This window comes from Centruroides sculpturatus, unplaced genomic scaffold (genome assembly GCF_000671375.1).
Source record: "Centruroides sculpturatus isolate CEXI.00-Female unplaced genomic scaffold, Cexi_2.0 scaffold768, whole genome shotgun sequence".
NCBI classification, from domain to species: Eukaryota; Metazoa; Arthropoda; class Arachnida; order Scorpiones; family Buthidae; genus Centruroides; species Centruroides sculpturatus.
The window spans coordinates 367829-382416 of NW_019386336.1; the positions used below are offsets into that span (position 1 = coordinate 367829).

The window sequence follows — 14588 nt, forward strand, 5'->3', positions numbered from 1 at the left end:
ATATATATATATATATATGTTTATAAATACCAATAAACATTTTTCTAATATTCTTTGATATACAAACAAAGCAGAAACTCTCTTACCCTAAGTGACCAGAATCAGTTTTTGCTTGGTTAATGAAAAAATTCAATTAAAATGGAAAATTGTACACACACCTTAAAAAATGCATTTAACAAACATATGAATATACTATTTATTTAATTAAATATAGATAAAGTAAATAATTTTAAATTTTATCAAAAATTAATTTTCTTTTTTACTGTAAATGCTTCAATTTATATTAATTCTCAATAATGATTAAATTATTTTATTTAAACATTGTGTGTGTCAATAAATTGTTAAGTTTGCATTCTCTCATTACTTTGTCTTCAGAATATAGAGTAGAAAGTAGTTAGATAACTGATCCTGCTTTAGTCAGTTCAGATTAACAGAGTTTCTACTTTTTTCTTTTAAAACAATGATACTGAATACTGTATTAACTATTTATAATAAATTATTAACTAGCCCAGTTTCAATAGTAAATTGTAAAAGAAATACAAATGGTAGACAAGAACAAAAACAAGATGAATTAGATTTTGAAAGGAACGCGCGTTATAGGGGGTCGACTGTATAAATACTAGCTACATACTTAATTCAAATTTATTGATTCCAAAAATTAATTATTGATGTAATTACACATAATTTTACTGTATTATCAATAGTAATGTTTCAATAGTAAATTGTAAAAGAAATACAAATGGTAGACAAGAACAAAAACACAATGAATTAGATTTTGAACAAAACAGAAGAAAAAATGCTGAAATAATATCTGATTGGAATTATTCAGATCTGAGGTAAAGATATATTTACATAAAAAAGTTTATTTTCATATTCATTAATGCTTTTCATAAAATTATATAAATAAATTGTTATCCAGAGACAATTTTGTTTTACCAAACTTTTTTGTTTTTGTCACTGATTTGAACTTTGAATTGAATTAATAATACAATCTAAATATTTAAAAGTGTAACTTATTTCAAATTGGATGATTTTACTCTCCATATTTTAATAGTTCACTAAATTAAAGTATTGATATTTATTAATATGTTATTACTATTAAACATTAAATAACAATCATATAAACACATTGCAATATTTCTAAATAAATAACAAAAATTAATTCTTCTAAATGATAATGTATTTATATCTTATAAAAATTGACTTTATTTTTATATTAAATAATTCATATAATATTTTCAATTCATTAAAATTGAAAAAGATAACCAGGCAAAGAAAATAGAAAGGTACATGTAAAGTTGAATTTTCGCAGATATATCTCATGCATGCCACAATTTTTATATTAGTCCAATATTTAGGAGGCATCTAAATTACAAGCAGCTATGCAAGCAAATGAATAGCTTATCCATTTCATATGAAAAACTATTTTATTGGTTTATTTAGCAGCCTGCTATTTGGGGCACATTGTTTAGTAAATATGGCTTTAATATAACTGAATAAGCAAACCAATGACAACCTGTTTCATTTAAAATGGACTGTCATTGCTTTGCTTATTCAGCTGTATTAAAACCACTTTACTAGACAATGCACTTATAAGCAGTCATTATCAAATAGTGACATCAGCAAAGGCAAATAAATAATTATTTCAAGTTACTCAGTACTGAATTTTAACATTATTTTTTAAGCAAAATTCCAAAATAAAACTTATATTCATAATTACAAAATTTCTGAACAAAAATAAGTTTTATTTTCCCATTTTTTCTACATTTTATTTAAAAAGAGTTTTGTTGGGTTAAAAATTAACAATTGTTAATAAATTAATTAAAATAATAAAATCTTTAATGAAAATAATGTCAAATTTGATAAAATCACAAATCTTGTTGAAAAAAATTAAATGATTTTCAATGTTTTACAAATAGATATATTAAAAATTGACTGTCTTATTTTATTATTTTCAGATAAAGTATTTCATAAAACTAATTTTTTAATAAGTTATAGATTTATATATATTTTATTCCAATTACAACATAATCTACTAGACTAAAAAAAGAAGAGAAATATTAATGTAATGAGGAAAAATAAAGAATATACTTAAGAATAACATGAATCAATGTGTAACTTATAATTTTAGCCACAATCAATAAGGCAAAAACTGATAAATGAATTTTCTGATTTCCTTGAAAAATTAGTGACCTATTTTCTTTATTTTAATAATAATAACTTGAAATATTTTAAAATCCAATATAATTATTTTATTTCCTTTTAACAAACTCAAATAACCTTGAGGAAGCAGCAAAAAAGTTAACAAATGTTTTTGGATGTTTTTGTGGCATTCTATTACATATTCTACTGGAAGGTCATTGAAAATGTCCAAAAATGTTTTAGTTATTAAATTTTGGCTGCTTTCTCAAGGTTATTTGAGTGTGTTTGTTATCTTTGCATGGCAGCTCTAAATTAGTATTTTCTTTTAGCAATTCTCATGTGATACAATATATCATTTCAATATGAAATATGAAAAAATTATTATTATTAGAGTATATTAAAAATTATTGAAAAATATTTTTTAAAAGATTCTATAATTAAAAATATCATTTTTCTATTTCTTTCATAAAACTATAAACACTAATATTTATAATTATGATCCTTCACTGAATATAACAAAATTAGTATTAAATTTTTATAATTATTATTAATTTCATTTCAGCACATGAAATTCCAAGACATGACAAGTATTGGAAGAATAGATTACACAGAAACCAAAACTTTCATTTAAATCAAAGATTTCCTCAATTAACTAGTCGTCATAATTATCAGGAAGACAATTGGAAGTTGATTAATGATCAAAATTTTAATAAAAATGACCAGTTTGATTCTAGACATGTATACAATAAGGCTTTTCCTACAAAAGTGCCTCTTGATAGAAGTGAAAAATGCCCAGTTTCAATAGTAAATTGTAAAAGAAATACAAATGGTAGACAAGAACAAAAACAAGATGAATTAGATTTTGAACAAAACAGAAGAAAAAATGCTGAAATAATATCTGATTGGAATTATTCAGATCTGAAAAAAACTAATCATTGGAAAAATTTACATAAATACCAGCCAGATAAAATATATCACCAAAAAAATCCAACTTTAGAAGCAATTCTTGTAGTTCAGGAGGAAGAAAATCCATTAAGAGAAGAAAAAATTACATCATCTACTAGAAGTGCACCACATCACAACGAAAGAATAAAACAAATATTGTCTCAAAATAATTATGATCCTTTAAGAATGGAAGCTACTGCTGGATCTCCTCATTTTGCCGAATCAAGAGATTATTCATCTGTACGAAATGGATTTATTCCCGTATCAGGACCATTTGGAAATTCAGAGCATTATAATCCAAGAAGTAGACAGAGCTATTTATCCAAATTGGAATCTCAAATTTCTCAAGAATATGTAATTCGTAATTATCCCACTCAATCCAGAATGGAAAAATCATATCACAAGAATAAAGCTGGTAGAGTGGCATTGGGAAGTGGAAATTTTGAAATTTTACGTGGAGGTACATTCCCTGAAGGAGATGATTTCACATATCCACACCAGCAAATGAGTGATGCTTTATTTGAGAGAGATATCTATCATAATCCAATATTAGGATTTCAAGGATTTAATCATTTTAATTCTCCTCTTCAGGGTTCTCTATCTAACAATGTTCATGTTTCATTATCTCCAGGGGATTCTGGAAATTCTCCTAATCACTTCTTTCCTACTTCCATTAATCTTCAAGCAATATCATAATGATGAAAAATCTCCTACTTACAAGAAGTTTGACAACTCTTCAAAGAAAATATTTAATGGCTGCATTCAGCAGACTGAACAGTTCTAAGCTGTTGAGTATTTTTCTGCTGAATTCCCTCTACAGTAGTGCTGTTTCAGAACATGTTTGGTGTTTTGACATCACATTCAGTAGTGTCTTTCATTCATGCTACCTATTGCTAGCTGAAACTGACTAATGATAGCTGCTTCCTGTTCCAGCACATATGTCACTCATCATTCAGCAGATGCAACTACATAACAGCTACCGATTGAAACACCTTTGCTCAATTACAGTTGTTGACTCTGATGAATGCAGCCAATATGTTACAAGTTAATATGTAATATTTACTGTACTTGAATCCATTATTGTTATACTTTTAATCAGTTTGTAATATAACTTGTGTATATAAAAAAATTTTAAACCAATTTATGCTTTATAAATTCCTATTTATATTAATTGATAATTAGAAATACAGTATAATTACCACTTGAATTGTGATTTGTATTCCATCATAAAGCCAGTTTTGTTCTTATGCAGGAAGATCCATTTTTGACTATCAATTTAAAAAAAAAAATTAATTAAAAGCAATTATTTTTACTATCACAAATGTTTTCATTTGTCTAGAAAAGTAGTTCCCAAAGTGGATGCTACCACAACCTGTGGGCAATGAGTAAATCTAGGGGGGAGAAAAGAAGCAAGTGGATGGCAGGGGGCCACTGGAGGTAAGGTAGCATATCATACAAACTAAAAAAAAAAGTCTAACTGACATGTTACAAAATTATCATAAGTCCTGGGAATAAGGGTGACCGTAGGCAAAGGTTGGGGTCACTGATCACCTTTTCCTTTCCTGTTAAAACAGGTAAGAAGAAACATTGCATTTAAAGATATATATATCTGTATAGATTATTAAATATATAATAAATCCCATTAAGACTAAAACTTAGATTATATAGTCACATCTTGACTTATTGATAACTGATGTCTATTAATAATTTACTAAAATTGTCAACACCACATAAATACTTAAATCTTAATCAATAAATCTATAACTGTATAACAATGTATATTAAAATTAAAATATCCCAAATAACTTGTATAATATAAATATGAATGTACTCTAAGCCATCAAAGTCTCTGCCATTTCTGTTTTGGTATTTAAACTTTGCAGTAAAATGGTAACTACTATCAAAACATCCGATTTTAATATTCTATAATTTTATTTATAATTTTCTGTTTATATTTATAAATAAATCTTCACATTGTAATATTAAAAATGCCAATTTTATTTATCATAATTTTATATAAATACTAAATCTCTTTAAATAAATTTCAACTGTTATACATAAATTTATATGCATATTTATATAACTTAATATCTGTGATATCACAAACGTTATCTACAAGGTTCATTAAATCTTGATAAATGTTGAATGTGTTTGTGTTTATTTTGAACATCTTGAAAATGCTGCAGCAACTCTACAAAATTAATTTCAGGTGGAGGTGTTTCATCGGTTGCATTTCTAAAATAATATTTCAAAATATTCTCATTCAAACACAAAACTTAATATTTAATAATTTTAATATAATTAAAATATTCTTACTTGTCCATTGGTGGCATAAACTGGATATTAGGCACACAAGAAAGTCTGTGACGTAGCGTATGGAAAGCATCACTTTGTGGAAGTAACATCAACAATCCATATAGACTCTTCACCAGATATCTATTTTGTTGAGGTTCCAATAATTGAAGCCTTAAATCTAAATAGAGAAAATGTGTAAATTCAAAGTTTAAAAATTTTAGATTTACTAATACTTACAAGTAAAAATTGGAGATTCTATTAACTGTACTAGTTTATCAATTTCAGTAAGAAAATCTACAGTTACTTCCAGATCACCACTGTTTTGATTTTAAAGAAAATATTTATATACAGTATTATACACAAATAATTCCCTATAGCAAGGAATTGTAAATTCAAAGTTGAGAATTGCACCGTATGAATCCGCAAGGACGGTTAAAGACGAAAGAATAGCACACAAAATTGTGGAAGTTACAAGTGACGAAAAATCTTTTTTCAATGTCGCAGGTATAAAATCAAAATTCTCCATTGTTTGTAGTTCGTAGTCTATTTTATAAATTGAATAACGTTTTAAGTATGTTATTAGTTATATCTGTGGATGGTAATAGAGCAATGAAAAATGTCACGAGAATAAACAGGAAAGGCAAATGTATAATTGTGGACAATCTCGTTTTAACAGAAAATGCTTTTACGAAACGATTTAAAACTTTAAAAGCTCTAACGGAATACGTAACCGTCATGTATANATATAACGTTTACCTAGATTATATCTTTTAATTTATATGAATGTTTAACAGAATAATATACAGCCTATGTCCACCTTGAAGGTCCATTCTAAGTATTGGTGAAAGAATTTTGGAAATCAGATGAGTAGTTTCGGAGATTACCTCCTACATCCAAATTTTACCTCTTTATAATATTAGTATAGAAGTATAGATAAAATAAAATAAATTTATTTATAATTATTAAATTTAACAGGAGATGGCAGCCTAACCTTCTACCTCTCACCAAATTTCTTAGTAATTATTTAGCATTAATAGCCTAATACAGAAATCTAACTGTTCATTTGATATTCAAAATTATTATTGGGTTGGTTGTATTCCTTAAAACTAATATATTAAAATGAATATTTGAGAATGTTCAATGTTCTAGAACAGGGTTCTCAACTTTTTTGTATAAAATTTTTTCCACCAACTCCCTTCAATATTATACTATACTGTAACAACACTTTATCAATGTTCTTATACTTTATCTGAAACTTACAACATATTTGAAACAATTTTTAGTACATTACTAATCTCTCTCCTAGCCCAGAGATTTTTGCAGTTGTCACATTCCACTTTTCAACTACTGTTCACTAGTGTCACACCATGAAAAATATCCCGAGATTTGTTACAATACTATATACATTATATATATGCTGTAGCCTCTTACATAATTTTTAAAATCACCTTCCTACATTTATTTAAGAGCAAAAAAAATGTGCAAAATTTAATATTTTTAAATACATTTTTTTTATACTTGCAAAGTTGTATCAATCCACTCAAATTTTCATTGATCCTGTTGGGAACCCTGTTCTAGAATTTCTAGACTTGATTTATTCTGAAGATAATGATAAAATGAATAAAAAAATATATTAAACAATACAATTTGACTTCAAAACTATATTAATTAAATTTTCATAAAATTAAAGCAAATATTTTATCTTATTCTATGAAGTTATTGGTAACTAAACAGCATCTAAAAGTATAGAAAAAAATCCTGTATCTATAATTTCTTATATATAAATTGTTTAATTAAAATACACTGTTTACTGCTTTTCTTTTGATATTTTGTGTTTGTTTTGAAGACTTTACTCCATTTTTAAACTATTGAAATTAAATAATTACTAAGTAATTTGGGAGGATGTAGGTGGTTAGGCTGCCATCTTATTAAATTTAATAATTACAAATAAATTAATTTAATTTTAGAATAATCTAGAAGAAAAGATTGACCCAGAGTGGGACTCCAACCTACAACTCCTGCTTACTATACAGATGTATTGTCAGTTATGCTACCCGGACCTCCATTCAATCTTTGCTTCCAGACTAATTAACTTATTTAGTTATAATACTATATTGGTCAACCAATATGATAGCTAAATTAGTTATTTAATTAATTAATCTGGAAGTGAATATCAAATGAAGGTCCAGGGGCATAACTGACAATGTGCCTGCATGGTAAGTAGCAGTTGCAGGCTCAAGTCCTGCTCTGGACGAATCTTTTCTTCCAGAATATTCTAAAACTAGCAGAAGAGCCTGGCGTTGCTCGAACAAAAATGATAGCAAAGATTAAGATCATTAGATTATAGCTGATCTTACCTGTTTTCACTGAGTGCAAGAATTAGGTCTCCCCTCTTCCGAGACAAATTAGAAAATTTTTAGATATCTGCTTACCACATTGGGATAACGATAATTAAGATTCACAGCAACCACTAACCAGTGCATAGTACCACTAAGTGATAAATAACAAACGTTTTTGTAACTGGGTTCTTCTAGTTTACTAAATTCGAAAAATAAGTTGGATCTTCTCAAATCATTCATAAATATAAATTCAAACATAAAATTGAACATTAAGACTAAGAGTTTGAATAAAGTGAACTTATGTGCATGCATTCCCCGTGTCAACTTTATATACTATAAGTTTGGACATGTGCACTGTGTATCTCGCCGATCATGCAACTGCACCGCACAGTTGTTATCTATCTCATATACGTATGTGTCTTGCCCCTCACCACCTGCTGACACCAAAAATATAACGTTTACCTAGATTATATCTTTTAATTTATATGAATGTTTAACAGAATAATATACAGCCTATGTCCACCTTGAAGGTCCATTCTAAGTATTGGTGAAAGAATTTTGGAAATCAGATGAGTAGTTTCGGAGATTACCTCCTACATCCAAATTTTACCTCTTTATAATATTAGTATAGAAGTATAGATAAAATAAAATAAATTTATTTATAATTATTAAATTTAACAGGAGATGGCAGCCTAACCTTCTACCTCTCACCAAATTTCTTAGTAATTATTTAGCATTAATAGCCTAATACAGAAATCTAACTGTTCATTTGATATTCAAAATTATTATTGGGTTGGTTGTATTCCTTAAAACTAATATATTAAAATGAATATTTGAGAATGTTCAATGTTCTAGAACAGGGTTCTCAACTTTTTTGTATAAAATTTTTTCCACCAACTCCCTTCAATATTATACTATACTGTAACAACACTTTATCAATGTTCTTATACTTTATCTGAAACTTACAACATATTTGAAACAATTTTTAGTACATTACTAATCTCTCTCCTAGCCCAGAGATTTTTGCAGTTGTCACATTCCACTTTTCAACTACTGTTCACTAGTGTCACACCATGAAAAATATCCCGAGATTTGTTACAATACTATATACATTATATATATGCTGTAGCCTCTTACATAATTTTTAAAATCACCTTCCTACATTTATTTAAGAGCAAAAAAAATGTGCAAAATTTAATATTTTTAAATACATTTTTTTTATACTTGCAAAGTTGTATCAATCCACTCAAATTTTCATTGATCCTGTTGGGAACCCTGTTCTAGAATTTCTAGACTTGATTTATTCTGAAGATAATGATAAAATGAATAAAAAAATATATTAAACAATACAATTTGACTTCAAAACTATATTAATTAAATTTTCATAAAATTAAAGCAAATATTTTATCTTATTCTATGAAGTTATTGGTAACTAAACAGCATCTAAAAGTATAGAAAAAAATCCTGTATCTATAATTTCTTATATAGAAAATAATCATTTAATTTTCATTCAAAATATTAATCAATCTGCTACAGTAAAAAATTTATTAATTACTTAATATAAATTTTTCACAAATTCAATTTATAACTGTTACAATATTCAATTACACAACAATGCTCATAGTTTTAGATATTCCAAACTATAAGTATACAAGTTTGAATTATTATGTCAAGCAATACTTGATTAAAATGTTTCTTTACCACATTTTTCCCAGATTACTAAAATGATCAGCTCTAAACATTACTCTCAAATTATTTTAATTCTTAAGACTAAGAGTTTTAACAACCAAATATTGTCTTTAGTATATTCAAAATAGGATACAACAGCTGTAATAATTTACAAGCATGTTCATAGTTTTGTGTAAGAAAACACAAAGAAACTGTTGCAACAGGACTATGACACCAGGACCGATATAAACAACAGAAGAGAGATCTACTTTCCTGAAAAATATAAATCAAATAATTATCAATACAATTAAAATTCAAAAATATCAGTAATTATTGAAAAAGCTAATAGATAATATGAATAACACTAAATATTTAAAATAATTTTTATTTTATTTTAAAAATAAAAATTCCCATTTTCTAAAAGCTAAAAATTTTATTTCAGTTTAAATTACTTAAACTAATCATTTATCCAGAGTATAGAATAAAATTATTTATATGTTTTCTTCTACATTATTATATCTAAATTTTCGGGTTTAAATTAAGAAATTTAAAAATAAACAATTAATGATAAGAAGTAAAAAGATTAAAATAAAAACTATTATTATTATATTTTCACAATACTTGATAAACAAAATAAACAGAATTAACAAAAATTATATTCTAAATTTGATATTTTAATTATACAAAGATAAATTACTTTCTCAAAATTAGTATTATAGTTTTTTTTTTTAATACAAATGAATATTAACTAAGACATCGCATGACTTTGCTATATCACAATAAAACTGAGGTAGAGCCAAAAAGAAAGAAGCAATCTCTGTACCTGATGGATGAGGACAGGTGAACTTTACACTTGCTGCCAAAAAAGAGGCTATCCTTGTACCTGCTGGCCATTGCGGAGACAATCTTTGCATTGACCAGGTACAGAGAAATAATCCTTGCATTTGCCGAGGCGATCCAAGAACAAAGCAATCACTATCAATTGCTTTCTTCTTGTGTTTTGTTTGTTTTTCACACCTATTTTCTGTTAAGTGCACACAATGCTGTTTTTATTTTTGATCCCTAGGTCTAACTTCCATTAGGCATGTCAGTCATGTCAGAGATCATGGACATTTCATTTTTGATATATAAATGTATTAAAGTGACAGTCATGGATGGACTCCCATTTTTTACATTTAAATGGACCCTCATTACATTTTTGAATTCTTCATTGCAATTAATAGAAAATGGCAAAGTTTTATCAAAATCGGCCCATTAAATTTTGAGAATGGACTCAAGTCTATAAGTCCATTAAAAACAGCTAGTGAACGTGGAACATTGCATGACAAAGTCGCACAATTTGTGCAATATTGCTTTGGTGTTATTGGTGGTTTGGCGCTTGTGTTATTGACCTTATATCTTGAAAACTACGTCATGGACCACCCATTTTTTATTATATTTTGGATTCCTCATCACAATTAATGGAAATTGGCAAAGTTTAATCAAAACTGATCAAACATATTTTGAGAATGAGCACAATTCTGTAAGCTACATAAAAGAGTTTTTGTGAATGCTCTGCCTCAAATATAATTTTTCCAAACTTTTTTATATAACATTTTAATAACTGATGTCAAAGTTGGATGGATTAAATTAAATTTAGTGAATTATAGTTGGCCCAAAAATACTATTTTCTAGTTATTAAAATCATTTGCATATTTTTAAACCAACAACTGTAAATAGTGAATCAATACTTTTCTGGCATTTTTGGTTTAAAACTACGCAAATGAAATATCTTTTGGCATTAAAATTCTTTAACAATACTAAAATTAGCACTTCAACAATAATAACCACCTTAGGGATAATAAAAAGGTAAGGGAAGTTTTAATTTTGAAGACCAAGTATCCTACAGAGAAAGGTCAGCCATCAAAAGTTTGTACAGTCGACCCCCTATAAGATATAGATACGTTCCAATTTATTAGGAATCCGATTTCTTACAAGTCGTTCCAATCACAGCCCGACACGTGTCAAGTTTACGGACTACGGCTGATTAAAAGGTTTTCTTCCATAAAATTAATCGATTCTACACTAATCTGACTCAATATTTCCAAAATACGTATATTTTTTCGTAGTTTTATAGGAATCGTAATTATAGGGGGGTCGACTGTATTCCGGAACTTTGAAAGTGAATAAATGGTGGTTCCTTTTAAAACAAACTATCTTCAATTTTATTTATTTATTATTTTATTATCATTGAAGTGCTAATTTTAATGTCAAAAGAGTTTTATTTATTTCATGAACAATTATTAATGTGAAGAGTATATTTTTATTTATTGAAACTACACAAATGTTTTAATAACTAGAAAATAGTATTTTTAGGTCAAATATATTTTCTAATAATTCACTGGATTACACACTTCAGAAAAAAATTGTGGGAAAAAAGTTGGTAAAAAGCAAGTTGAACTGGCAATATCAAATTTTCAACATGGTGCCTTACTCACTTGTCCAAGCTTACTTCTTACAATTTGTTTACAGAACTTAATATTCTATATAGAGCACATAGAAAAGTTTAAACAATCATTTCTCATTAACTACTATTCATTGACATGAGTTATATTGCTATTCATTGGCAAAAGAGGGGTACTAAAATGTTTTAAAGTTTCAGCAAAATCCAGAATGTCAAAGCTTGGATGTCACTCTTGTAAGCCTAAAAGTGGGAAACAAAGAGAAGTTTAAAAGGGTATATTGGATGACATAATGACTAATACAACCATTTAAATCCAATAAAAGTTATTAACTAATGTTTTCGAGTTAGCATTATATCATTGATTCAGGTTTAAACTCAAAAGATTTTTCATTAATTGGAATGTGACAAATGAGTAAAGTACAACAACAAATTCTTTCAAGTATAAAAAGGAGTATTTCACATCTACTTGGCACTTAATTACAATTAAGGCTTCCCATGGAAGACTTCTTGATCCTTGATTGGTTGAATCACCTAAGTTAAAAGGAGGCAAATGAGGAAAGCTGATCAGAGACTTGCTGATCTAGGAGGAAGCAAGTTAAAGTGGAAGGTTTATGGGACTAGATCATCAGTAATACTATCTGCACACAAGAGCATTAAATTTGATAAAGGTTGAGACGGACCCCAAGACTTCATAGCAAGTCAGAAAGTGTAAAGATTTCCATGTCTTAAAGGTTGGCCATGTTTCACAGGAAGATGACAACAGCTATACCCTAGCAGGCAGACAGAAAGGTAGCATTTATGATTTAAATATCCCTGCAGTTAATTTAGTTGACCTGAAACTCCTTACTCAAGCTCCTGTGAGAATGGTCTTGTTTGAATCTATACAAGGGGAGGTCATGACATGGTCATCACAGATTTAAATAATATTGTTTGTGTAGGAAAACCTTGGTACAAATCTTTATTGAGCAAAGGAGCCAAAATGCACTTCTCAAACACTTTCAAAAATATTGAAGTAAAAAATCCAAGCAACTTATGAGTAAGTTTTGCAAAGCATATCATATCAAAGACCACATGGTTTGATGGGAGTGTGCCTTATGCATATTTTCAAGATCACTGGTTCATATATTGATAAGTGAGCTTTTTTCCAAATCAATGCAATTTTTACTTAAAATAATTGTAAATTAAATGGATTTATACATTAAATATTTATTTTCTATTTAAAAATGTGCAATTTCTTTCTTTGAAAATTTGTTTTTAGAACTGGTGTCTTAAAAATAAATTTAAAGCATTTACATTTAGGAATATAAAATGCTTTAAATTTTATTAAATATCATAAACAATTTGATACTTGAAGTAATTAAATAAATTTTAAAAATTATTAGTTATGACTAACTCCCATATCACATTGAATTGTTATATATGATAATAAACAATCACCTTTCAACATCACTTCTCTGGTTTCTCATTGTTTAATTAATCATAAGCACATATATACATGTATATATATTTCCTTTTCATAGCTAATAAAACAAATGGACCATAAACATAAATTAAAGTTGTAACTCTAAAATAATAAAATCATAAACTATAAAATAATTAATTATTTGAGTTTTAAAAAACAAACTTTAAATTTATTTTTAATGAACAGTTGTGAAAAAATTTTCAAAGAAATTTTCAATTGCACATTTTTAATAGAAAATAAATAGTTAATGTATAAATCCATTTAATTTACAATTATTTTAAGTAAAAATTGCATTGATTTGGAAAAAGTTCATTCATCAAAACATGAACCAGCAATCTTACGTAAATGAGTAACATACACTCTCACTAAACCATGCAGACCGTGATATGTTCTGCAGAACTTACTCAGTCATTGGAATTTCTTAACTTTGATTTTCTTAAAGACATTTCAGAAGTGAACTTTATCTCTTTGCTCAATAAAGATTTGTGCCAAGATTTATCCACACAAACAACATTGCTAAAATCTATAATGATCTTGTTGTGATCTCTTCTTGTATAGTGGTAACAAACCATTTTAATATTGTATATTGTGTAAATTTGTAAATAAACTAGTTTTAACTACAAGTAAGTTTAACCTGTGGTTTTTTTGGAAAGTTATCATCATTCAGTGGACGACAACTGAACGTGTTGCATCTTACATCCAGAAATCTACAATACTGACTTAATATAATAAAAACTTGTCACATAAAAGCTTGGGATTTTTTGATATTTTGTTAATATTTTCTATCTGTATAAAAATATGTTGAGCAAGAGCTGTGAGAGTTCTGTAACTAATTCTGTAAGTTTTGAAATTATTCATAGAAATTATTAGATATGGCAATTATATGACATTAAAACTGTGAATTATTAAATTAAAATTATGCATACTATAATTAATTATAGTAAGATATAAACATACAATTTTAAATATTGAAAATTCACTACTTTCTCATTACAATATAAAAAATCATCTTACTGAAAAATCAAATTTTACACAAATTGTTGAGAGATACAGTCGACCCTCCTATAACACTGTTGATAATTCCATTTTATATGAATTCCATGTTGTACAAGTAACTTAAGATTTTACAAATACGTGAGCCATTCACAGCCCAGCACACATATTTGTAAAATCTAAGTGACTTGAATTCATATAAAACAGAATAATCAACAGTGTTATAGGAGGGGGTCGACTGTATTGAAAATAAAGTAAATATTAAATCTTTATAGCACTTTCTACATTTACACTTTCTTTA

General features: G+C 27.2%; 2 protein-coding genes across 3 annotated transcripts in view; one reads left to right on the top strand and one right to left on the bottom strand.

Moving 5' to 3' along the window:
• Positions 1 to 4218, top strand: part of LOC111614588 — a 19005-nt gene extending 14787 nt beyond the window's left edge. The window contains exon 2 of the mRNA XM_023355960.1: positions 2705 to 4218. Coding sequence (XP_023211728.1) covers positions 2705 to 3783 — 1079 coding nt within the window. The 3' untranslated portion in view covers positions 3784 to 4218. The remainder of the gene's footprint in view (positions 1 to 2704) is intronic.
• Positions 1 to 14588, bottom strand: part of LOC111614587 (protein VAC14 homolog) — a 68927-nt gene that overhangs the window by 21929 nt on the left and 32410 nt on the right. For both annotated transcript variants that reach the window (XM_023355958.1, XM_023355959.1), the window contains exons 10-13: positions 9544 to 9662; positions 5620 to 5699; positions 5404 to 5560; positions 4287 to 4355 (exon numbers count right to left, since the gene is read on the bottom strand). In XM_023355958.1, the coding sequence (XP_023211726.1) occupies positions 4287 to 4355; positions 5404 to 5560; positions 5620 to 5699; positions 9544 to 9662 (425 nt within the window). The remainder of the gene's footprint in view (positions 1 to 4286; positions 4356 to 5403; positions 5561 to 5619; positions 5700 to 9543; positions 9663 to 14588) is intronic.